This window comes from Arachis hypogaea, chromosome 11 (genome assembly GCF_003086295.3).
Source record: "Arachis hypogaea cultivar Tifrunner chromosome 11, arahy.Tifrunner.gnm2.J5K5, whole genome shotgun sequence".
Lineage (NCBI taxonomy): Eukaryota > Viridiplantae > Streptophyta > Magnoliopsida > Fabales > Fabaceae > Arachis > Arachis hypogaea.
In genome coordinates this window covers 17,343,304-17,370,250 of record NC_092046.1, presented here as the reverse complement: position 1 = coordinate 17,370,250, position 26,947 = coordinate 17,343,304, and the positions used below count along the sequence as shown (strand labels likewise).

Below are 26,947 nucleotides of genomic sequence, written 5' to 3'. Positions count from 1 at the left end.
TGTTACCAAACATTTTCGATAAAATAGAATAGAATAGATAGATAATAAAGATACTTTCTTAAATTAGCATATTTATACATTATTCATTAAATATTAATTGTAATATTGTAATATAGTTATAATAAAGATATTTTTTAAAATAAATTTATTTAGAGAAATATAAATCGGTTATTAATAACAGGTGCCATTATCATATAATTAAAATGATTAAAAATATTATCGATTGATAATTGATAAGTAGATTAATAATGTATTAAATATTAATTTTATATAACTGTATATAGTAAATATATTTTTCTAAATTAGTATAATTATGTATTATTAATTAAATGGTAGTTATAGCATACTTTTTATAAAGATATTTTTACAAAATAAACTTAGAAGAGAAAGTTGTGCATTCATTTTAGCGAAAAAATACATTCATGAGGAATCAACACCTCACTTCTATTAGTTGGGGGAAAATCCAATTTTAGTATATTGAGTATATTATTATTATTATTATTATTATTATTATTATTATTATTATTATTATTATTATTAAAATGATTAAAAGTATTTTTAATTGATAATTGATAAGTAGTTTAATAATGCATTAAATATTGATTTGATATAATTATAATGAAGATATGTTTCTAAATTAGTATAATTATGTATTATTCATTAAATATTAATTATAATAATAATATTTTTTATAAAATAATTTAGAATAGAGAAAGTGCATTAATTTTGGACGGAAAACGGAGTCACGAGAAATCGACACCTCATCTTTATTAGTTGGGGGAAAACCCAGTTTTAGTATATTAAGTAGATTTATAATAGATGGAAAATTTCATCTGCTATCCATGCAATGCGGCAAGGTATAGAATAAATGGAAAATTTCATGCATTTTGGAGGGAAAACGGACTCACGAGGAATCGACACGTCACCTGTATTAGTTGGGGGAAAACCCAATTTTAGTATATTAAGTAGTTAATAGTTAATATAAAAGTCATTAATTAGATTTGTGCAAGGTAAGTTTAATGAAATATTTTTAATATAATTAACTTTATGAAAACTCAATCTAGTAATTAATATTTACTCTTATGAAAACTTATTTAATAAAACAAGAATGAATACCTAAATTCAAACATAAAAAATTTTAGATTGGATATTTTGGTCTCAAATAAATTTTTATTCACTATAAGTTCTTAATTCTCATAGAATAAATTGGTCCCTCCTTCACTTTTAATCAAATTTTGAATATGCATATTGGACAAATAACTTTTTAATAAATTTTATTATAAGACAATTAAATTTTTTAAAATTATTACTATAGAATAAACTAGCGAAGTGTCCCGTGTGATGCGCGAGTATGCAAAATTTAATAAAAATCAGTTAATATTTAGCTATTGTTAGAATAAGGGATAAGTATTGTTTTGGTCCCTCACGTTGAGGGTCAACCCATCCCTAATGTATATTTTGATTTAAAATCATCCATAAAGTCGTATTTGAATTTAAAATCGTCATTTCTAATAAAATTTTTTAATTTATTCCTAAACTACCCCTATAATAAAAAAAATTATAAAATTAAAAAAAAAAAACCCGTTAGTGGGGGTCGGGGGAAGAAAAGGGTACGAAGGGGGAGGGGAGGGAAAGGGGGAAGGGGAAGGGGGGATGGGGGGTCGGCGGGGGGACGGCGCCGGCAGCGAAGAGAGGGAGGAGGGGAAGTGGAAGAAGCCGGAGAAGAAGAAGAAAGGGGAAGGTGGGAGGGGGAGAAGGCGGTAAAGGGGAAGGGGGAAAGGACGCGGGGTGGGGTGGGGGTGGGGGTGGGGGAAGGGGAGAGGGGGAGGAGGAGGGGGACGGCGGCGCGAAGGGGGAATGGACGTTGGGTGGGGGTGGGGTGGGGGAAGGGGAGAGGGGGAGGAGGAGGGGGAAGGGGAAAGGGGGGAGGGGGACGGCGGCGCGAAGGGGGAAGGGGGAATGGACGCTGGGTAGGGGTGGGGTGGGGGGAAGGGGAGAGGGGGAGAAGGAGGGGGAAGGGGAAAGGAGGGAGGGGGACGGCGAGCCACTGCCGTTGGAGTCTGCCTCGCTTCTGCCGCTTCACGCCTCGCCGCCTCCGAGTCGCCGCCTCACGTCGCCGCCTCCGCCTCGCTTCTGCCACCTCACGCCTCACCGCCTCCGCCTCTCCGCCTCACGTCGCCGCCTCTGCCTCGCTTCTGCCGCCTCCGCCTCACGCCTTGTTTCTGCTTTCTTGCTTTCTGTTTCTGTTTGGTGTTGTTTCTATTTTTGTTTGGTGTTGTTTCCTGTTTTCTTGGTGGTGGTGGTGGTGGTGATTGGTGGTGGTTGTGGTTGTGATTGTGGTTGTGGTATTGTTTACTGCTTTCTTGGTGGTGGTGGTTGGTGGTGGTTGTGTTTGTATTTGTGGTTGTGGTGGTGGTGGTGGTTGTGGTTGTGGTTGTTGGTGGTGGTGGTGGTGGTGGTTGTGGTGGTGGTTGTGGTGGTGGTTGTGGTGGTGGTTGTGGTTGTGGTTGTGGTAGTGGTGGTGGTGGTGTTGGTGGTGGTACTGGTGGAGGAGGTAATTGTGTTGGTAGTGGTGAGGGTATTTTTGTCCAAAAAAATTAAAAGGACGATTTTAATACGAAAAAAATGTTAAGTATGATTCTAAATCGGAAATTACGTTGGGGACGGTTTCGATTCTGACCCTCAACGTGAGGGACCAAAACAATACTTATTCCTTAGAATAACTAATTAAATATAAATTTTTTATTTTAAGTTAGATCATAAGAATAAAATTATCTAATTTACCTTTAATAAAATTGTAAAAACATATAAGTTAAGATTAAGATTAATGTTTAATTACAATAAATACATGATAGAAAAATTGTAAACTAAAGTAAATAAGTATCCAAAAATAATTCATACAAAAAAGTAACAAATTTATAGAAGAATATAAAGATCTAAAATTACATATTAAATAGATTTTAAAATTATACATGATCAACTAAATTTTTCTATAAACAATATTTATGATTGTACCTTCTGCCTTGAATAAATTATTCTAAACTAATACCCTTAATCTTGCATAAAGTTGTTCGCGTGTAAAAACATGCTTTGGCAAGTATAGTCCCATATGTTTGATCCTAAAACTTGTTAATAGTCATAGATAATAACACACACCAGAGAGAAAGAGCCTTTCCAATGATTAAGATAATCTAACATTGTAATGGCACGGTCACCAACCTCACATGCTACATAATGCCACAAAAGTCATGTAAAATTATAAATATAAACATTAATATAGCAGCAGTCAAAATAATAATGATAATAAGAGAAATACAATTATGGATGTTCAAAAGAGCATAGAATATTATATATCACATAAGCAAATTTTTTTAGAACTTCATAGCTCTACATCATTTAAGAAATATGAATAGCTATTTTTCTAAAAAACAGGATGCACAATATACACAATGCAAAATAGTTAATTTCTAAACTCTCATTATGTAGAATAATAGGTTCACATAAATGAAAGAGTCTAAGAAAGAACTATCTTAATTCTATAGGAACAGAGGCTTTCAAAAAAAATTGAAAAAATAGTTTAAATGCATATATTTGCCAAACCTAAAATTTTCAAAATAGAGAGACAAATTCAATATCTCAACAAAAATTAGCTGAAAAATATAGCATGTGTAGTTAGAGCGTGAATATACAATAATGAAAGCTAAAGCAGAAAAAAATAAATATTCACTCCAAACTATAAATATTCAAACTTTGCACCACCCAGACCCACCTCATCAAACTAAAACATAACCATTGAAAGAAGAATATCAAATACTAATGTTGCAAAGCAATTGATACATACCATTAATATAAAAGAAAACAAATTGGAGAATAGAGTGTACAAAATCCACTATCAGTTGTTAGAAATTCACAATTATGATTTCAACCATAAAATAAATCGATGAATGACTAAGTGGATAAAAAAACGTATGGGAGAGAGAGCTTAATTTTTCTGAATCCAAAATTATTAGGAATTGTGGTGCAAAATTCTCTGTAATAAACAAAGAACTCAATTAAACAATGGCAATCCGATATTTTAAAGTAAAATTATATCCCTCAAATGAAAAAAATTAAGTCATAATACATAGACAAATCAGTACCCCAACTCATTGAAAAGCAAATAAGCAGGAGAAGGCACATGACTTCAACAAAAATGAAAAAGAAAAAGGAGCACAGAACACTAAGTACAACGAAAAAAAAAAAAGAAGAAAAAGAGCATAGAACATCAAGTACAACGAAGTACTACATCTTCTTACCCACATAATTGCTCAAGGGCTCTCCTAGCAGATTTATCAGTCACATAAGCAAGTTTTTTGAGAACTTCATAGGCATAAATCATTTAAGAAATATAAATAGTTATTTTTCTAGAAAACAGGATGCACAATGCACACAATGCAAAATGGTTGATCTCTAAACTCTCATTATGTAGAATAATAGGTTCTCATAAATGAAAGAGTCTAAGAAAGAATTATCTTAATTCTATTAGGAGCAGAGGCTTTCGAAAGAAAAATTGTAAAAATGGTTTTAATCCATATATTTGCCAAACATATAAATTTTCAAGATAAAGAGACAAATTCACCATCTCAACAAACCATAAATATTCACTCCAAACCATAAATAGTCAAACTTTGTGCCAGCCAAATCCGCTTCATCGAACAAAAACATAACCACTGAAAGAAGAATATCAAATACTAATGTTGCGAAGCAATTGATACATACCATTAATCTAAAAAGGAAACAAACCAAAACGAACTCACCCACAAATAAAATAGTGGCCCCATTTGTGATTCTTCAAACCTTATTAATAAACTGAATGGTAATGGATAATCTGTTAATTTTATTAATAAGTTCAGCTATGTCCTGTTTCATGCATCTGCTCTCAAGTGAGAAAAAAGAAACTAAAGACTGTCAAATTCTGTGTTTTATTTGTTCTTCGTTCTTTTTTTTTTCCTCTTTAAAAAGTAGAACCTTGCTTATGTATGAATGAGATATCAAAAAATTTTCTGCATGCACACTAAAAAAGCAATTTTTCTGTTTTTCCCTTGATAATCTAGAATGATCCACGGTTCCTTCATGAGGACATTTAAAGTCTTGGCACCATGGTTACTAATCAAATCAGATATAAAATATTTAGACAGGGATAATTGAAATGAATAATTAATGACAACATAATAGAACATACACAAAGTTACACCACTAAGGAATCTTATGGAAACTTACTTGTTTATTCAAATTACTGTAGATATAGATTGAATGTTCATTCTCATCAACCCTTATGAATGGAGAAAGGAACTTATCAACATCATCATATTTACTATCAAGCGATGTGCTCGAAATACTTCACATCAGAATAGAACCCAATCTCATACTAAAACCTGAGAAAAAGATAACAAAAGAAAAATGGAGTTTCAAAAGGAGGAGTATTAATAATCTTAGTCCATAATGTATTGGAAAAATAAGATTCTAGAGAGGTTATATGAAATGAAAATTAAGATTTTAAAATATGCTTAAAAAAACATATTAAAAAATATAATAGTAATCTCACTCTCAAATTAAAACAATATAAAATCACTATTAGAAAAAATTAAAATAAAAAATAAACGCAATAACCCATCAATCAGATGGAAACTTTAAAAAGAAAGGAAAAAAACCGAAACAAATGGGATTGCAACAAAGAAAGCAATAGAGTAAGGGATGCACAAAAGTGTACATATTCAGTAGAATCGGAGATTGCAAGAAGTTAGAGTACCACAAATCTAAATGGGAGCTTGGAGATCCCATAATTTGGTTGTTGCAAGAAAAATGTCTTTGAAAATCAGGCAGAGCTGTCGAATCCTGGGCTCCAAGAGTTCCACCTTCTTTTTTGCCTGGAAAAAAAAAATAAAGAAGGAAGGCTAAAAGTCTTAGCATGAAAAGCATGGAGATACATATTTATCACATTGACCACCTTCTTTTAGAGAGGAATCAATAATGAGTGTTATTCATATAAGAATATCAATGAAAATAAGTGTTTATTATTTATTATAATTTTTTATAATTAGTCGTCACTTAATAATTAATAGTAAATTCTCAATATTTATGTATATGATAGCATAGCAAAACAGAACAACAGAACAACCATAAGTAATATCAGAAACAATAAACAATAAAAATCAATAGCGAGGTAGTTAAAGAACATATTTTTTAAACAAAAAAAAAGGGTAGGGGCATGAAGTTGAAAGAAAACACCATTAAATAATCAATAATAAAAAATTAAGAGCATGTGCTTACTATAGAAACATTCAAATTGAAATAAAACTGGAAAAGGTAAAAGAGAACAAAATAAAACAGATCAAATTCAAAAAATAAATAGATAAATGTCTGAATTATATCTATATTATAACAGCAGTCATTCACAAAACAAAAAGTTGAAGGTTCCATTGCTCTTTAGCAATTTGAAGAAAGAAACTGGTGGTTTATTCTTCGTAACTTAAAGTAAAGCTTCTTGATCATAGCTTGAACCCTGCTAAAATAACTAAATGACAAAAGAACAAACCAAAAAATTCCCAAAAAAGAACAAACCAACAAAAACCCCATAAGTAAATGACAACTATCAGTAGATTAATTGAAAAAACAAATTACCACTTATTCGTGATTCCTTCTAATAGTTTTCTTAGTGGAATTCTTCACACCCATGGATCTTGTCTTCATATTGCACTATCAAGAAGCCTTTGCAGCTTTGCTGTTTGATAACGTGCCCATTTTCATTTTTAGTAAATTCTGGTTGTTAGAAATCAGATCCCAAATAATTTTAGTAAAATCAACATATCAAAAAGGAACCATAAAAGAAACATTAAGTAAAAATATCTACCAAAATTCATAGAGAACCATGATCTCCACTATATTTGTTCTTGTACATAATGGGGTGAACCTGAAAAAAGAAAATAATGCACAATAAGAACATTTAAAAGAGAGAAACTGCAGAATCCAAACCCACGAATAATCTCTATTGCTAACACCATGACTCACATGACACTAAATGAGAAATCTCTTGTCTAGGTGATCCAATCAGTTCAAAGGATTCTAAATCCCCAAATCTTAGTGTACTGTCTGCTAACCTTGTAATACAATTTGTGATATTCAAAAGCTTAAGAATAAACATTGAGACTTTCAATCTTTTAGGCATCAAGTCACAATTAAGTTAACCAAAATTAGAGGAAAAAAATATATGTATAAATGGCAAGTCCACACAAATACATATTATGCTTAGTATGAAAAAGTTAATTTGTGAGTGATCCATACATTTGCACTTTCTACCTCGGTGATATATGTTTGGGGACTGCATTGAATAAAAAAATAAATTAGCTTCTTATTTAATTAGATCCTTATATAGAGAAGAGAAATTTGCCATATCTAATAAGATATTTAGATAGTACATGTACTAAGATTAACATTAGTAAAATAATTAAGAAGTGAATTGAAATTTACACCTTGAATTATGTACTTCTGCTGATAGTGATTTAGATACTGAAAGCACCCACCACTGTTAGTATAGAAAAAGCTTTTCTTAAAGAAAAAGAATGAACTAAAATAAGAAAACATACTAAGCTGAATTTAAGTCTTTAACTCTATTATTATTAATACTATATAAATTGATGTTCAATGCTTGGTTAACATATAAGTTGACTACATGTATAGGGTGCATCCCATATCTATCCTTAACTCTAAGAAAACATAAAATTTGAATACAAATCTATGTAAATATAGACTGCCATCTTTTAAAATAAATAAAAGAGATAAAAAACAAAGAGATCCTTCTTACATATTGTCATTGTTCACTCCCAAATACTGAACCAATTTCCGTATTTCTGCTGCATGATCTGCTGCTTCAATACCGGTTTTTATATCAGGCTCAAAAACTATCACAAGCAAAGGTGCCCTGCTCCACTTAGATCAACCATTCAACCTATCATGAAAACACCAGAAACTTCAACACTCTTTTATCATGGATACATGTGATTGAGCATATTATATGTGATCTAACAATGAAATAACTAAAGGTAGTTGAGGGATTGTCCAAATATAGATGTGTTAAAAAAATGTAACTCAGTACAACAGATGCACAACAAATAGAAACAACATATTAAGCACTAATGTTAGAAATAACTAAAGTTCCAAAAAGGAAGAAAAAAGGATTACCTGTAAGTAATTTTATCAGTGAGTAAAATCAAAACATTTACCAAACTCCATGATCAAAACTTAAAAAGAAGATACCGCAGCATGTTTCACAAACAGTAGCCGATTTGATTTGGTTGTCGAATACTGCAGCTCCCCAGTATTAGAGAGCGAGAGCAAGAGTGATGAGAAGAAAAAATTGGAAAACATGATTTGTGAGGATAGTGAAAATGAACATATACAAATGATTTTTTTTTCAATTTAAATTTTAAATTTTAAAACAATAAAATTTGTAGATTAAACAAATAATAATCATTTACATAATTTATCTAATTAATTAATTAAAAAAAATAACAACCATGCAAATCTACTCTGAACGCCGATTAGATCTCACGGTTCTGTTTTGGTCGTCGCTGCTGTGCTCTCGGCTTTTATAGTCTGTAGTGCTCTCTATGGCCACCACTCAGTACTTTCCAGCTATATGCTCTCTTTCGCCCCTTCCTCTTCCGTATCCATCACCACACATCGATGATTATCACGAACTCCACCGCATCAGTTGCGACCACCACGCCATACCATCGTCTACCACCATAGCAATCGGCACCTCATCCACCGCCGTAACCCTACCACCACCGCTGGCATTGCCTCCACTGCGACGACTCCCCTGAAGGTTGGAGCCATGAGGTACAATGACATCCTCTGCCTTGGTGAGTGCATGAACTTTATAACTTTCATCTCCAACTTAGATTAGGAACAGGAAGAAGAAACGAATGAAGGAAGGGAAAAAAAGAGGAGGAACTGACGATGAAGGAGAAGAATCGAAGAAGAAGAGGAGGAAGAGAGAAAAATGGAAACAGAGAATGGAGACGTAGATGATGGGAAATTGGGAATGAATCCCTTTTTTAATTGATTTTGAATTCGAAATTTGAAATTCAAGGGAGTGTGTATATGTAAAGTGATCCACTTCTTTTTTCTCTTATTTCTCATCTTCTTTCTCATTGCCTCCTTTCTTCCTCCATACCTCCCACCCCAACCACTGTCTCACTTTCTCTATCCCTCTCCACTGCCTCCATTCCTTTGTCCTTTTTTGCCGCCTCTTCTCCTCCTCTTCTTCCTCCTCTTCCTCTTCTCCATTGCTTCAACTCTTCTCTCCCTCCCTGGCTCCCTCATCTTTGAGCCTCCTTATGCTTAGATTCAACGCAGCCTCTACTTTGCATCTGTTTTTATCAAATCCACCGTCGCCGCCTCTGTCGTGCCTCCCTCTCCCTCTCTCAATCCGCCTTATAGATCTATCTTGGTCTCTCCGACTCTTCTAATTTCGTCTCCACTTCTCTTCTACAATTCCTCTGCCTCTCTTCCTCGTTGCCAGATCCATTTAATTTTCTGTTTTTTTTTTAATTTATATATTATATATTTATTTTTTATTTAAATGTTGATTGAAAATTGTATTTATATTTTAAATTAGATTGGATCTGAATTTTTAATTTATTTTGTGTTTGTTATTATTAATAGTTATAATTTGTATTGAAATGGTGGTAAAGAAGTGGTTATGGTGGTTTTAATAGTGGTAATTTGAACAGAAATAATGGTAAAGAGATGGTATTGATGGTTTGTGGCAGGGATAACATTGTCATTTTGTTAGAATGGTAAATTGTAAATAATGTTATGTCCTTAAGTACCAAATAAATTCTCAAATTCCATGTCTCATTGTGTCTGTGTCATTTTGTGTATTTGTGTTTGTGTCTTATTTATTTCCACCCACTAATCAAACAAAGCCAAGGATGATAAAAAAAAAAAAGTAGGTACAATGTTCAGAAGAGTAGTGGAATGAGGGTGGTTTGATCATGGAGTGTTATTGTAATAAAGATCATACATAAAAATTTGAAAAATTCTAGAGGATGCTACATAGAAATTCCACCACTGAATAAACCTTCTTTTAAAGGATTGTTATAGGATAGGATTAGTCTCCTTTTAAAATAATAAAGGAACCAATTTATTCCATGGTAATAATTTTCAAAGACTTCTAGAAGATAAAATTTATTGAGAACCAAAATATTTAATCTAAAATTTTTTAGGGATGAATTTGAATGTTTACTCATAAAACAAACTCCCACTAAATTTATGGGTAACCAAAATTCATCTTAGAAGAAGTTTAGAAAAATTTGACACTAATTATTTTCAGAGGATCCAGACATACTTTCAAATTTTTATGAGAAATTATTAAAGCTGCTTAGTATTAGTGGTGAATGGTCAAGTTAATAAATATATTACAAGTCTCATTTTTTTAAAGATAAAATTTCGAGAGTATTTATAGATACGAGACATTCTTTATTTCTTTAAATAACTTTTTACAGTTGAGTTACATCATTCAATGATAATATATTATCAAGCAAATGTTTTTGTTGAGGATAGCTTTAGAATTTAGAAACATATTAAAAAATACACCCAGATTATTTATTCTTCCATCTTAATTAGGACAAGTAGAGCATTCAAATGTTGCAACTATTGTGTAAAGTTTCATGGAATACAATATACATTCCGATACGGGAATGGATACGCGGTACGCAGTATGTTATTAGTAAATAAAATATTTTATATAAAAAATATATATATGATGTTCCGATAGGCAGATAAATTGATACGCAATACGTGTAAATTGGTACGCGCTGCTTTATGGGTGAATTCATAAGAGTATGCTCTTGTGTTCTTTTTTCCTTTGTTTGGCCGGGCAGGGCAATTTTTTTACAATCTAAGACTAATATTCCAATCTTCAAGTATCATTATTAAAAATATAACAACTGGAGTTGACTAACATACACTGCCCCTCCCATGTCATAATCACAATCACCATCAAAACTAGGAAAGGTGTATCCTAATTATATTTACATATTCAATTCATTGTAATGCTGATGGAGGGAGAATTATTCCCTTTGCTTAGAAGGTTAATTGCTGCAATCTTCTAAGTCAAGCATAAACATTACTATAATACAAAAACTGCTACTATGATCTGTTGCATGCAACATACCTTCTTCTAGAAGCAACATCACTCTTTTAGTGATAATCTTGATGAAGAACCTCAATAGAAGCAAGTAACCTACAAGATTCCATATGTTGATTAGTTAAACAAGCCCAATTGTTATCATAAATGATGAAAATTCCATTAACAAGAGTGATCAGAAAAAAGAAAAATACCATTTTCTCTTTTCCTTCTCCATATATTTTAGTGATGTTATGCAGAAGCTACATTGTGAGATATTTGCTCAATTCCAGCACACAAAAAAATCATGCTTAAGGGGTTGAGCTACAGGGGACGGGGGACGAAGAGCGAAAGATCAAGGAGAGGATGTAGCTAACTAGTTATTGTCTTTGGAATGCTGGCAAGATATCCAAGTTAGGAATAAGAATTCCTCGCCGCTCTGCAGCTTTCAACTTCGCAATCTTCTCGCACGTGATAGATATCTGATCAGGTATATTTTCTAGATGCCCTGTGGGACTATGAGGGCCTAGAGTTTTATCCTGCAAACATAAGAAAAACTTAGTTGCGAACTGAATGATTTTGGCAAATATAAAGCAGCAGGAGAGTTATATTATGTACCATGATTGTTGTTCCATTGTACAATTGAGTGGAAGGTGTAACATCCATCGGTTGAGAGTTCTTCAAAAATCGATGTTCGAGTAACATTGCAGCAGTAGGTCGCTCTGCCGGATTTCTTCTAAAGCAGCACCTCAAGAAATCTTTGCCTTCGGATGACAATGTTTCCGGTATAGGCGGGGTATCTTTCATAACCTTAAACATTGCTGCAGCCTGCATAATTGTATCAAATTAAAATTGAAAGGAAGTTATGGACTTGTACACAAACATCGTCTTAAAAACTTATCATGTACTATTATTTGCTTATAATTTAGACAGAGCTTAATAAATTGAAAAGAGATGACAGAAAATTTAGCTATGCTTACTCCTTCGAACTCGCTCCATGGAGGCTTCCCATTGAACATTTCAATGATTGTACAACCGAGGCTCCAAATATCAGTAGCATAAGCTAGATCCGAGTTGTTATCCTTATGCATAACAACAGTCTGCATAAGCTGTAACAGAATTGATTGGATTGTCAATGAATTACAGAGGAATGGATTAAGGTATCAGAGAGGAACGTAGAATAAGAATAAGATACCTCTGGAGCCATCCAATATGGACTTCCCTTCAAAGAGAGATTACCTTCATATCCATTAAGCTGTGTAACATCGAGGTTCAAAATTATTTTCATCAAATATAAAGATTAACGGTTAAATCATGGAAGTGCAACTAAAAAAAAAAAAAGAAAAAGGAAATTAAAAATTTTCTAAGTAGTCCAGAGATTCAAACTGATCAATAGGTTACCCTTAAGGAAGGATCTCATTTCAACTACATATAATAAACATCAGATCATGAATAAACATAATTTAAGAAAGGAAAACTAGCAGATTAAGGACCTTATTATTAAAATCTTCTACTGAGAGACAACTTAGTCTACTTTAAGAGATCAGGACATTAGAAATCTCAACCAATAGATAGTTTTTTAAAAGCAATAAGTTTGAGCCTTTTAACTTAAATCCTGTGTGTTCTAATGCCTAAGTTTCAAAACCAATTAGTTTAAGGAACCTTGCAGACATGACACAAGACAAAGTAATTATTGCTAGGAGGATACTTGGAACTCACATGCTTTGCCATTCCAAAATCAGCAAGTTTGACAACTCCTGCCGAATCGACAAGCAAATTAGCCCCTTTAATGTCCCTATTCATAATCCAAAATGAACAAAACAATTATGTTACAGGAAACAGTTTTCCAGAAAAAAAGTAATTGAATACTTGTGTATCTATGTACATAGGTTTCAAGCTGCAGCTAGTATGAGCATACCGAGCATGGGTCCGTACCTATGAATTGTTTTCTTGCTATGCAAGTATGCCAACCCCGAAAGAATATGGCGAGTAAAATTCCTAACGACCGATTCTGTTATGGCGCCACAATGGTCGCGGACATATTTATTAATTGAACCAGGATGTACATATTCCAGATAAATATTGAATTTGTCTTCAACCTATGAAAAATAACATAATGATGTTATAAGGTTGAGGTTGTAATAGAAATAAATTATCAATGTTGGGTACCTAAGGTTCAAGTAGAAGATCACTTACTACTTCACTACCATAGTACTGCACAATATTTGAATGTTTCAGTTGGCTAAGAACTTTAATTTCCTGAAAAATAGGTAAAGGTTAGTAATAAGGATAAAGAATGCACCACCTTCCATTGTTTCATAATTTATTAGCACAAGATTTTATTTCCAATTCATTAAAAAGATCAGGTAATGAGAACCACATTAATGTAATTGGACAGTATCTATGAAATTTAAGAGTTATCATGAAAAAATATATGGCATCAGACAAAGAAAATAGGTAAATTAAGTAAATAATTGACCAGTTAACTTAAACTAGGCCTCTTATCTTCCTAGGAACTAGAATTATTTTTTATGATCAAGTATTACAACTAAAAGAGTTGCATTGTTCACCATACTTTTCATGATTAAACATTTTGATCATCATAATCACAAATCCACCATATCCCATTGTTTATGTATGTATGCTAAGAGAACTCAAAGTAATGAATAACCAACCTGCTCTAACTGCTTTATAGACTCTATGGAAGTTGGATCCTCGTGACATAATTCTACTTCTTTCACAGCACACAATGCTCCAGTTTCTCTATCAAGAAGAGAAAATTATTTCAAATCCTTTGAAGAGACTGAAGAGAAGAGCATCAAGTACATAAAAACTTTAACAAATTTGGATACGGTCAGGACCTAATTAGAAAATTCAAACAGTATAGGAACCTAACTGAATGATTTTAAACTATAATTATACTAGGTATACACTAAAATCAGCCACTATGTATAATATATCTTGAAATACAAAATACGCATTAAAAATGAGCTAAACTACACAGATAAATAATATATCTTGAAATACAAAATACGCATTAAAAATGAGCTAAACTACACAGATAAATAATGGCTATTTTAGCGTACAAATAACATTTTTGTTTAAACTATAGAGATTTAATTACAAATTTGGTAAAACTATAAGAATTCAATGTAACTAAATTTATATACATACCTATTAGTGCCAACATAAACACTTCCAAACGTGCCACGACCAATAAGTTTCCCTTTCTTCCATTGGCTTTTCATTGGCAAAGATTCTGATCTCCCCGGGGCGTGGGAGTAGGTAGTTGCAGCGGTTAGGGTAGGTGAGTTGGGCATGGGAGGCAGGGGTAAACGGTGGACACTGACAGAATTACCTTCAGCCCGGCGCGCTGATGCAGTCTCATTCATCATGCCGCCGTGCAAGGGTGATGGAGGTCCACTTGAGCTCTTAACATGGAGTAGCTGAGGTCTTCCCTTTGGCGAGGTTTCGGTGCCAGACGCCGATAAATCAAAGATTGGATGAATGGATGATTCTGAATTAGTTATCTCCGGTGCAGACCAGAATTGGTTTCCTTTTGGAGCCACATAATGATATGGCACGAAATCATCTGTGCTACACGGACTGATCTTGGGACTTGCAAAGGGACTACTCGAACCACTCCTGCCGGAGTGGCTTAAGCAATAGTTTTCTTGAGATCTCGGTGACAAGCGATTTTCTACCTGATCAGCCTTCCGCCTTGTGTCTCGGTTGCTAGCAAAAACACTGCAACAATATTCGGGGAAAAAAAAAAAAAGAATTCTTACGATATCCATTTCGCAGGGCATATTGATATTGCTAGTATAAAGAAACAAAAACATAAGGAATAATTCTAACAGCTTCAGAAAAATTAAACATTGACACTGGTCCATGCAATAATCCTAACAGAAGTTTTAGTCCATTTTGGCAATCAATCAGAATACAGAATCATATATACATTCCGTGATTCTATTTTGTAAAGAGACAAAACCTTTCAATAATTGCACACAAATTAGGTTTTCAAGTGGCATTACGTTATTCAATAAACAATACCTCCTCATCTTGAAGCCCGTGAAGGATGAACCGTTGACAGCTGCCGCAGCATCAGTTTGATCGCGATCCTCCGCGGATCGATAGCCATTGGAGCTAGCGCCGCTGGAGGTTCTTACAGGTGACGGTTGGCGACATTCTGCATCACGCTGCGGCAAAGGCAACGGGAGAGGCATGGCGGAGGAAGAGGAGGAAGACGCTGACGCAGAGGAGGAGGTGGATGTGGTGCGAATGCCGGAAGGAGAGGTTGTCGTAATCGCCACGGCAGCCTCCTCTTCCACGTCAACATGCTTCTTGTAACTGTTAGCGGACTTTCCATCGTTGTTGAGACGCTTCTTGTTCCCGTTGCGGAACCGCCATGCTTTCTTGTGGTTTTCAACGACGGAAGAAGAAGAAGAGGAGGAGGAAGAAGAAGAAGAAGCGTAATAGTTGTTTTTGTCTTTGTCTTTGGTAAACGTAAGGTGTATCCACCGCATGGTTATTTCTCGAACAATGAAGATAAGATCAAGAGTTCTAATTCCCCTGTTGTTTTATTCAAAATTTTATTTGAAGAAATGGAATGATGATAACGATTCATGGAGCAAAATGCAAGGGAGAAGGAATGTTAATCTTTCGTGTATTAATTAACATGGTGGTTATTCTAGCGTCCTAACAAAACCTTTGTCCCTTCATTAAAGATTTTGGCAGTTTCTTTTTCGTTAGGGCGGTGATCTTATTAGTGGATATGGTTCTAGATTTCTGGCTTTCGAGAGAGATAGAGAAACAGAGAAGAAAACTACCCTCTAAGTCGAGCTCTCTCTCTCTTTCTCTCGATTTCTCTCGCTTTGTTTTTATTTTGTTGTAACAAAACTATTATGTCGGCGTGAAATAAGGGGTTGTGCTATTTTGGACGCGGTAGGCGGTAGGCGGTAGGCGGTAGGCGGTAGCTATAGGCCTATAGCTATGTGCTTTAGTTCCCGCCAGATAATGCACACAAACAACTCACCCCATACCCAATTAATTTACTCACACTCGCCTTTTACAGTTTCGTGTTTTTATTACCGAGTTCAAGTTGCATATTGTTTCATCCTATCAAGCAACGACACTTCTTTAATTTGTGTGTTATTGTGTTAGATATATTTTACATATATTGTATTTTTTTATTTAATTATGTCTTAATAAAAAATAAAAATAAAATTCAAATATATATATATATATATTTTTTTTTTTGTGACTAAAATTTAAATATATTTAGATATATTTAAATATTATTATATATTAGTATGTTTAATTTTATTCTTAATATGTATTATTAAAATAAATTTAAATTAATATATATTATTAATTATTAAAATAAAATATATTTTAAATAATTTATATAATTAAAAAATATTAAAAATAATTAAAAATTAATTTATATTTTAATATTAATAAAATATTAAAATATTATTATAATTTATTTAAAAAATATTTTATATTTCATGTTGTATTGTGTCCTGTATTAGTATCCACACATCTTTAGTTTCATCACTTCCATGGATTAGGCTACTCTTTTTACCGTCTTGTCCTTTGGTTATCTAAATGAGGTTTTAGCCTTTTAGGTATTTGAATATTAAACTATTTTTCTTTATACGGATGAGATTTTTACTTTAATTAAATATTTTATTAATTTTAATATAACAAGATGCTCAAATGCTTTGAAATTACTAGAGAATTATTTTCAAAGTCGTATATGTAAATTAGATTAAATTGATACATGGGAAAGATTGAGGAATCCATCCTTTCAATTTTTTTAATAATTAAAAAAATAAAATATGATTTATCATCATTAATTTTATAAGTACGGCCGAAAATAAATATGAGAGAGAGAACAATAAAAGATTAAAGATTACATTTTATACCTTTAATTTTTTTTTAACAATTAAAAAGATCCATTTCCATCCGACACTACAAAGTCACAACCTCAAAATGACTTTTTAAATTATCAATCTATTTAAGAAATGGGAAAAGTTACTTTCTTATACCTCAAAAATAAAAGAACACATGAAATTGGATTTCATAAATGGTGCTGCGAATAATAGTATTGCATAAAAAATAGATAGTTTTGGCTCAATATACTTTTTGAGAGGATAATGGTTAAATTCGTCCTTTAAAGATTTTAAATTAATCGAGTTAGTTCTTCTGTCATTTTTTTTTTGTTGACGACACCAAAATTTATTAATGTGGAACCTTAAGTGATACTACAACACATATTTTAATTGACTATTAATATGATAAGTTTATGAAATTAAATCAAATCAAAACCTAATTGAAGGAAGAACTTGAGGCATTGGAATCCCTCAATTTGGAGTTAATTTGATCTAATTTCATAAACTTATTACGATAGTCGCCAATTAAGACTACTAAATATGTGTTGTAGTGTCATTTAACCTATCACATCAACAAATTTTGATGTCATTAGCAATGAAAGTGACGAAAGGACTAAAATAACTAACTTAAAATCTTTAAAGAAAGAATTTGATTAAAAAAATATTTTAAAAACTAATTTGAAGAAGAAGTGATCTTTCGAATATTAATTTAATCATTCACTCTCTCAATAAGCCAGCAATTTAAAATATTTTTCTCTCCGCTATATACATTATAGGACGAAACTGCCTTAAATGGAAAAGGCATCTAAACCAAAAATACAAGCATCCTTTCCATTTAGAGTATAGAATGATGTAACATTGAAAGAGGAACGAAATCCCAATGGACAAATGACTCTACCACAATATATGAGTCAAACTGTCAAAGGAACCCCAAAAGAACTAACAAAGTACTGCTCGAAAAATATCAAAGTGTTCATTGTTCTAGTTCTCATATATATATATATATATATTTCACTTTGTAAAAACTCTTCTCATCTTAGAAAAATATTTCTTAATTGTTTGTAATCAGGTTTCATACCTCACATATCATATACCATTGCTAGAAACACGTTGCTTTGCTGCGGAGATTTGGAGGTTGTTTTCGAAATCGCTGCTAAATGGAAGGATACCGGTGGTTATGGGAGTGGTTTTAGATTGTGTTCTTGATTTGCTAGGAGTTCCTCTTGTGGTTACGTAATTTGGTAACACAGCATTTTTGTACATGCATATATGACTAAATTTTCTCAAATTTGAAAATGCACCATCCGATCATATACTAGTCAATGAAACTCTAAAATGTAACATTCCTAGCACAAACTAAAAGGTTTTATGTTCAAATCCTATAAATAGTAAAATAAAAGTGTTGTAATAATAATAAAACTTAGAAGTATTTTTAAAATTTTTAACAAACTTCAAAGACAAAAATATATAATTTAATCTAATACTAAAGAGTATTTTAGGGGAAAAAAAATGTATACACCAAACTTGTCTTCAATTCCCACTATACGTAAAAATATATATATATATTTGATACTGATTGAATAACTTTTTAATTTCAGAAACTAAATTGTAATTTTAGTCTAAGATGTTAGAAAGAAATAACTTTCAGGACCAAAATGAAGATTTAATCTTGTTCCTCAGTACTCCCAACATCATTAAAGAAAGATAGGGAAGAGAAATTGGGTCAATCTAAGATGGTCCTGTGTAAACAGACGTTTGGAGACTTGCATGGCAATTCATCTTCAAGAACTTACATCTAAGTCGTAAATTCGATAAGAAAATTGCATGGAAATCAAAATTCAAAAGCCGCCTATACTAATATAAAACAGTTGTAACATGCAGGTGCTTGCACTCATCGCTGCTACAGCATACCCACCAAACTACACCTCTTTATTTGGAAATTGAATCTGTCCCTTGGCATTTCTCCTGTTGAATAATATAACATATAAGGACTCTGAGATCATTGATCCTCCTTCGCTTGGTGTCCCAAACTTGTTGGAACTACTTTACATATGGGCATGTTTTCATTCTTGCTCAGAAGCTTCAAGGATGGATGAACCTCAATATCGCGGATGAATATCTTATCTTCAATATCAAGATTACTCACGTCCACCTCAATTTTTGAAGGAATATGCTCTGATGGACAGAGATATTTTACGCTAGTTCTGATCTTATTTAACATCCCCCCTGTAAAGGCATTCAAAGTTAATATCATGCTAGCACTATAACACATTGAAGCCAACTTAGCTATTTAAAAAAAGACCAGATATTTTAAATGGCACGCTAAATCGTCTTTTAGACTATAGGGAATTGATTAAAAATTGAGTAAAGTATCGTTTTTATCCCCAACGTTTGGAGTGAGTCTCAAAGTTATCCCTAACGTTTGAATCGTCCTATTTATGTCCCTAACGTTTCAAAATTGACTCAATGTTGTCCGTTAAGAATCTGTTAACGGAATTGATGGCGGGACAAAATTGAGACGATTTTGAAACGTTAGGGACTTAAATAGGACGAAAACGTTGGAAACAAAAACGATACATAGAAATAAATTTTAATTTTATCCTTTACTAATATCGATCTTTTACGGTACATAATTATTCGATTATTTTTTAATCACATTTAAGTAAATTACACTTAATCACATTACTTTTATTCTAAATAAATTTATCTTTTTTTATAATTTTACTCTCAAAGATTTTTATTCATCATGAAATGTTTATAAAATGACTAGAATCACATTACTGTATTGTATATGTATCATTTTTTTTCCCAACAAGTTTATGTACTAGTCATTTTACAAACATTTTATGATGAGTAAAAATTTTTAAGAATAAAATTATAAAAAATGAATTTATTTAGAATAAAATTAATGTGATTAAGTGTAATTTACTTAGATGTTATTAAAAAATAATTGAATAACTATGTACCGTAAAAAATTGATATTATTGAAGGATAAAATTAAAATTTATTTCTATGTATTGTTTTTGTCCCCAACGTGTTCGTCCTATTTAAGTCCCTAACGTTTCAAAATCGTCTCAATTTTGTCCCGCCGTCAATTCCGTTAACAGATTCCTAACGGCAAAACAACATTGAGTCAATTTTGAAACGTTAGGGACTTAAATAGGACGATTCAAACGTTAGGGACAACTTTGAGACTTACCCAAACATTAAGGACAAAAACGATACTTTACTCATTAGAAATTTTTAAACACAGCTCTATGTAATAAATGGCCATTGTGAAAAAGAATATTACAAGCTAATAAAACACACAGTGTGCTAATAATGAATGAAAGAATGAATTGCTATAAAGAGTGATATTGAAATAAAAGTTTGATTGGTACTGGAAGATATTAGAATCAATTAAAGAAAGGCAACAAGATAACCCCACGTAGAAGGCATCTAAATCTAGAATTTCCATGTTGCCCATATTTTCACAAGGTAACATGCAAACAGTCCATTGAAGGGCTTAACTCAGGGTGTTAACATGCAAAACATCTAAGGGTGCCTTTGGACATGATTCTTTCTTTTAGCATAACATAATTTTCTTGGGGCTAAACAATCACTTTTCAGTTTTCACATATTGTATAATTTGTATATTTAAAAATAATCCAAATTTCAAACAGATATATTTTCAGAACTTTTGTAGAAACTGATTATAGTATCTTCTCAAAATAGAGCAAGAAAATGGAAGAAAGTATTAATTCAAAGAAAATGTCAAGAACACATTAGTCTTAGACTCTTAGTTCAATTGCCTCCTTTTTGAGTGTGTTCTTTTCGTTATCCAAACAACCATACATACTCGCGCTCTTCTTCCTCAGAGAACTGCTTAGACAAATTCTTACAAAGTCTCATTTGGGTAGAAAAATTCCCAATTAATTTGGAGATCCTTTATTCTCCTAGACTCCTAGTTCGTTTGGTTCCTATCTACTCAACAAATGCCTTCTACCAATCTACTACCTTCTTTCATGCCTTTTTGACTACTAGTACCAAGGCCGAATAAGAGGCATGATCCCCAACAGAAACGCAATCAACTTGCAGTCTATCCTATAGAGGTCTTACATAGCAATTTATTTGCTAAATGCTAATTCAATGATTACAAACCTTTGAAATAAAAAGAGTTAACAATTGCTCTTGTTCACACTGAGAGATTGCTGAAGTTCCATATTTTGCAATTTCACATAAAACTTTCCAAACAGCTTAAAAATGGGGAATAGATTATAGAGAACAAGGTCCATATAATTAAAATGAAGGGAAAATAAAAGAACGGAAGGCGTGCAATTAAATTTATGATATCCTCAATATCTTCGACACTAAAGTTATGCCAAAATCATTTGAAAAATGGATAACAAAGAACAATCTATGTCTAAATTGTTGGAAGTTCTTATATCTTTAATTCATGTTTAACATATGCAAATTTTAATAGCAAAGTATTTTTCCAAGAAATTTGACATTTGCCAATCTCATAAAAAAAATTACAATCGATAAATATTTAAAACCTACAGCGTCCCTCAGCCAAGAAAAATACTTTGGAAGTGTTGGCAGAGGACTGAAGGGTGAGGAGTGGCATGAGCAGTTCAACAAGATCATGTTTGGAAGAGGTTTATTAGGAGGAAGGGGCAAGGAAAGCAAAGGACACTGAAGCCGCTCCTTGCCATTGCGCACATTGTATTTTGTGACCCCCCAAATGGGGTGTGTGAATAAGGTCTGTTGCTTCATCCCTTTCCTTCCCCAGCTTTTCCTTCCATCTTCTACCAAACACCCGGAGATAGGCACCACATCACCATGAATAGTGTGATGTCATCATCAATATCAACAGAATTTGGCTCTGGCACTGCAGATTTTCTCGGCCTAGTTTTATGCGTTTATTTTTTTTTTTTCAAAGTTAGGAATGAGGCTCGAACCCACCACCTCTAAGTGAGTATGGAGAAACTATGTCATTTGAGCGTTTTATGCGTTTATTGTTATTGTTTATTCATGATACTTGCACTAAAGACCTTGATCTAAAACTATATATATATAATGCATCAAAACCACTTTAAGCAAGCAACTAAGTAGTGTTGATGATATTCATATTTCATTCCCTACTAACCCAAATATTGTCAAATGACGCCTAAATTGTCACAGTGACTGAAATTTCCACACCAATAAACTGTAGATGAAAGCCAAAAAGAAGTACCTTTCTGAACACCAAGACAAACATCTTCGCCTTTGAACACAACAGGAACATCAACCTTCAAATTCATCCCATCTTCAGCCCAAACAAACACCAGATTCAGAACCTTCCCACTCTCCTCGTCCCTGTGAATCTACAGGCCACATAAATATTAAAAAATAAATAAATCGCATTCCATTTTTGTGTTGAAAAAATAAAAAAGAGCAAACCACTATTTTGGCACCAAAAAAATATAATTCCAACAAAATAACACCTAAATGAAATATCACAAAAGTCTGAAAATAAAATGAAAAAAAAAAAAAATCATTTTTGAAAATATATATCGAAGTATAAAACCTTGATGGGAAGAACAGTTCCGGATTCAAGCAAATGGGAGGATCCTGAGCCAGCACGGATCTGCAGAGGAAAACGTGTGGAGCAAAAGGAAAAGGCGTCAGGGGATTTGAGTATGGTCTTAATCTGCTTCCTCTCAACGGTGACCAAATGCTTCTTCGAAGAAAATGAAGGCCGAGTTGTAGGATCCTTTTCTAGAAGGGTCTGGAAGAAAACCACGGCAGGGATTCGACCTTGCGTTCTTTCCCTTGCAGAGACTCTGCTGCCGGTGAACTCTCTCGGGATCGCTTGGATCGTGTGATAACAAGAACTCCGGAATGATGATGGTCCCCGACGGGTAGCCGCCGCCACCGTTCTGAGGTGACCGGCGGCGGAGCGCCACCGCTGCGCCATGAGCGTCTTTTTATCAGTGTTCCTGCTGCAATGCGGAAATGGGGTTTGGGGAGAGAGAGAGAGAGAGAGAGAGAGAGAGAGAGAGAGGGTTTTGAGAATTAAGGGGTTAAGCCGTTAAGGTTCCGAGGCTAGGTGCTTGGGTTTTTTGTTTTTTCTCACCTCTGGGTTTGGTAACCATTGTCTCCGGAACCTACTAAATGAGATGTTATGGGCCTAGCGTAGATCATTTGGCCCAATACCTTGCGACAAATTTTCTTAACTCTAACAAATGAGGTCTCATCGACCAAAAAAAAAAAACAAATGAGGTCTGCAAGTGAGGCTTTAGTTGAGTGGCTTAATATGTTACATCTGAGTTTAAATTTTGGTGGTGTTCAACTAATAGGTAGAACCTTTAAATTTAAATGTGTGTGTGAGTGTGTGATGCCTAGAATTAAAAACGGTTCAATCCATTCGACCAAAAAATCAAAAAACAAAATAAGTACGTTTTGCTGAAAAGTGTACCGGATTCGAATCCAAGCTATCACTAAGAGAAAGGTGTATGCATTATAGTGTAATATAAAAAAAAAAAAAAAAAACAAAGTGATGGAAAATTTTGGACTGTATTATTATCTCTTGAAAAAATATTATAAGTCTAATAAAATACTCCCTGATTAAGAAAAATTAGGTAAAAATAGTAGAAGGTAATGAAAAATCTATTGAAAAAAAAATTATAAAATGAAATTAAAGCAAGATCACATTGAATTATCGCATTTGCAGTTTGCGGATGACACTATACTGTTTTGCCCTCCAGAGGAAGAGACAATTCGGAATTACAAGCGTCTTCTTCGATGTTTTGAACTGATGTCTGGGTTGAGCATTAATTTTGAGAAGTCTAGTTTCATTCCGGTTAATTGTGATCAGCGCTGGGCGCAACAGATGTGCCGCCTGTTGGGATGTAAGGAGGCCTCCCTTCCTGTTCGGTACCTTGGCATTTCCTTGGGAGCGAATCCGAGGCTAGTGAAGACATGGAAGCCAGTGATTGATAAGGTTGAGGAAAAACTAAGTCTGTGGAAAGCAAAGACTCTCAATAAAGCGGGTAAGTTGGTTCTCATTAAGTCCGTTCTGAACAGCTTGCCTATATACTATCTAAGCTTATACCAGTTGCCTAAGGCTGTAGCCGAGAAATTGATAGCCTTACAAAGACGGTTCTTGTGGAGTAAAGAAGATGGGAGGTCCGGTATGCCACTTGTGCGATGGGAGGTAGTGATGGCGCCGAAAAAGGCGGGTGGGTTGGGAGTGGGAGATGCAGTGCTTCGGAACACGGCCCTTTTGTTTAAATGGTGGTGGCGATTTTCGAAAGAGGACTGCCCCTTATGGAAGAAAGTAGTGTGTTCCTGTAATAGCATGAGTCCGGCTGAGATGCTGTGTGGGCAGCCTGTGCCTCAAAGAGGGGGGCCTTGGAAGGATATATGTCAGCTTCGAATAAGGGATCCACAGCTAAGAGAGAAGATGATCCGAGGGCTGTCAATGGACGTAGGGAATGGTAGAACTACCCGATTTTGGGAAGATGTCTGGTTACCTGGTGGGGCCTTAAAGGAGAAATTCCCAAGACTGTTTTCGGTCTCAAACCTTAAGGGATATGTAATTGGGGACTGTGGATTTTGGGATGGAGTAGAATGGATTTGGAGCTTCCAGTGGCGGCGACAACTGTTTCAATGGGAACTGGAGCTTTTGAACCAGCTACATGAGATCTTAATGACAGTGAAGCTAACGACGGAAAGGGAGGATAGGGTCATCTGGAAGTTTGATAGAACTGGTATTTTCTCAACTAAATCCTTTGTCAAGGTGGTGCAAGAAGAGGTTCTCCCGGAGGAAATAACAAGTTATAGCTTCACTAGTGCTGTTTGGAGTGGAGTTGTCCCGCACAGGGTCGAACTATTTACTTGGTTTGTGTTGATTGAAAGGGTGAATACTAAAGAACGATTGTCCAGGCTAGGTGTTATTGATCAGCGTGATAATATTTGTGCTTTATGTAAAAAGGCGGTTGAGACTGCGTTTCATCTGTTTGTTGGTTGCGAGATCACTTGGCAAGTGTGGAATGCGTGGCTGTTTGCCCTTGGAAGGTCATGGACTGTACCAGGTACACTGAAACAACACTTTGAGGGTTGGTTGCATGCGGCACGAAGTAAGGTTGAGAGGAAAAGGTGGCTGGTTGGCTTCTTTGCTGTCATTTGGGCAGTGTGGCTAGAGAGGAATGATCGAGTTTTCAATAATCATGGCTCGGGCGTCGTGGAAATAATAAATAAGTCCTTCATGCTCTCGGACGAGTGGCTAGGTGGTGCTCCCTTTGGTTGTTGATGGCAACGCCGGAATGACGAAGGGTTGATTCTACTATTCGAGTTGTTAGTAATGTTTGTCACTTGTTTTTACTTATGTTCTAGACTCTAATTGCTCCACTTTGCTGTGTTGAGCGCATGTTAATTCAAAAAAACTTTATGAGAAAGAAAATACAAATAAATCACTCCAAAAAAAAAAAAAAACAGTTAAAACATCATTTTTAATTGTTGGTATGAAAGTTTATTTTGACCAAACATGAGTAAGGTCAAAATAGCTCTAGAATATTAAAGCACATGGTATCGAGTCTTGATGGTTCATCTTAACATCATACCAAGAAGCACAAGCTCATATCAAGATTAAAAGAAAGGAAGGAAAATCTCGAATTTGAATGTAGAAGATTAATGTCGAAAGAGGAAGGTAGTTGTAGTAAGATCCAAAGGTTCCATAACAAGAGTCGAACAAGGACTTTAGAGGTCTAGAAGAGGTTAAAGGAATCAAGAACTCAGAGAAGAGGAATCGAAAACATATTGAAGCAATCTTGGCCAAAATTGATGAAGTGGATAGTTCATTGGGGGTAGTTGAAGACGACAGAGGCTACAATTAAAAAAAATATATGCTTAGTTTTCTAGTCTAGATGTAACTGCCTAATGTGGAGAAAAAATTTGGTATTTAAAGAAGTAATCACTTTTCAGACCATGGGTAGAATTTTTTGATTCCCAAAAAGATTTAATGGTAGGTGAAATTGCTTGATGATCAAAAAGAGCCTACACATAGGTAAATAAGCTTAATCTCCAAGAAATGTAAATCTAAACACAAAAGTATTTCTATAAATAGATTATCAAAATACTAGAAAATGGGACTACTTGTAACGACCCAACTTTCATCATGTCATCATAAATGTTAATTGTCAGGTGTTAGCATCCAGTCATTCTATGGTTATGAACATATGACACCCTAAGCCCAAGATCATTCAGAAAGCCCTTAGTCTACTACTAGACTAACAAAAAATAGTAAAATCATATTCCTCAAGAAAAATGCTAATAAACAATAAGAAAAACACTCTAGTCTTGAAGGCTTTACATGTTATCAGGTGTCTTCCAAAACGCTAAACGTATTTCGTGGTCTAGGTTGTAGCAAAAAACAGTCTTAGTATTCAGCGAACGTTACCGTTGGTTCCATCTATAGAAATAGTGAAGGAAAGATGGTGAGAACCTATGGTTTCCAGCAAGGTACCAACAAAAAACGGTTGCGATGATTATTGGTTCTAGTACAAAGCTTTAGCGTTTAATCATTCCTGCGTATACTAGGTTGATCCTAGGTTCAAAGTCTCGCATCCCTAGCTTAGCATAATCTTAGTCTTTCTTTAATTATACCACAATCTACAATCTCAGTAAATAGATCAAACATAGAGAAATCACATAGCATAATAATAGAGAAACATAGAGAAATCACATAGCATAATAATCGAGAATCAAGCACATAACACCGTCACAAAGAATATGTGCAAATCACAAATCACGAAGAATACACATCAAACAACATAATGCATGTCTGCCCTATGTAGGCCATAATCTCACGCATCGGTTGACTATCCATAACTCGGCGTTACCCGAGAATCAGCCCAAA

The 26,947-nt window shown here is 34.0% G+C and overlaps 2 protein-coding genes and 1 long non-coding RNA gene across 3 annotated transcripts; all 3 read right to left on the bottom strand.

The window, feature by feature from the left end:
- Nucleotides 1–2,977: 2,977 nt before the first annotated feature.
- LOC112720441 (uncharacterized) lies at nt 2,978–10,236 on the bottom strand. The gene is made up of 6 exons (XR_003162173.3): nt 8,552–10,236; nt 7,841–7,984; nt 6,890–6,949; nt 6,661–6,798; nt 5,789–5,906; nt 2,978–5,414 (listed from the first exon to the last, which is right to left on the bottom strand). It is a non-coding gene; the product is annotated as an uncharacterized lncRNA (long non-coding RNA).
- A 713-nt stretch (nt 10,237–10,949) lies between these two features.
- Nucleotides 10,950–16,079, bottom strand: LOC112720439 (mitogen-activated protein kinase kinase kinase 5). Its single transcript, XM_072206530.1, has 11 exons — nt 15,224–16,079; nt 14,345–14,917; nt 13,846–13,933; nt 13,367–13,429; nt 13,106–13,269; nt 12,890–12,965; nt 12,366–12,425; nt 12,151–12,279; nt 11,789–11,998; nt 11,386–11,709; nt 10,950–11,287 (listed from the first exon to the last, which is right to left on the bottom strand). The coding sequence occupies exons 1-10, from the start codon at nt 15,694–15,696 to the stop codon at nt 11,551–11,553; spliced, it is 1,995 nt and encodes a 664-aa protein (XP_072062631.1). The 5' UTR covers nt 15,697–16,079; the 3' UTR covers nt 10,950–11,287; nt 11,386–11,550.
- Nucleotides 16,080–18,694: 2,615 nt separating this feature from the next.
- LOC112720438 (uncharacterized) lies at nt 18,695–23,142 on the bottom strand. The gene is made up of 3 exons (XM_025771378.3): nt 22,616–23,142; nt 22,283–22,412; nt 18,695–19,293 (listed from the first exon to the last, which is right to left on the bottom strand). The coding sequence occupies exons 1-3, from the start codon at nt 23,003–23,005 to the stop codon at nt 19,067–19,069; spliced, it is 747 nt and encodes a 248-aa protein (XP_025627163.1). The 5' UTR covers nt 23,006–23,142; the 3' UTR covers nt 18,695–19,066.
- Nucleotides 23,143–26,947: the final 3,805 nt, after the last annotated feature.

Bases quoted from the DNA above. Each gene is read 5' to 3' on its own strand.
- LOC112720439 (XM_072206530.1), bottom strand. From the start codon at position 15,696: ATGCGGTGGATACACCTTACGTTTACCAAAGACAAAGACAAAAACAAC. The intron at 12,426-12,889 runs GTGAGTTCCAAG...GATGTTACACAG, and splicing joins ATTTTGGAATGGCAAAGCAT to CTTAATGGATATGAAGGTAA. The intron at 12,280-12,365 runs GTATCTTATTCT...ATTCTGTTACAG, and splicing joins CATATTGGATGGCTCCAGAG to CTTATGCAGACTGTTGTTAT.
- LOC112720438 (XM_025771378.3), bottom strand. From the start codon at position 23,005: ATGGCGCAGCGGTGGCGCTCCGCCGCCGGTCACCTCAGAACGGTGGCG. The intron at 22,413-22,615 runs GTTTTATACTTC...TGTGGCCTGTAG, and splicing joins GAACTGTTCTTCCCATCAAG to ATTCACAGGGACGAGGAGAG. The intron at 19,294-22,282 runs GTACTTCTTTTT...ATGCCTTTACAG, and splicing joins TTGTCTTGGTGTTCAGAAAG to GGGGGATGTTAAATAAGATC.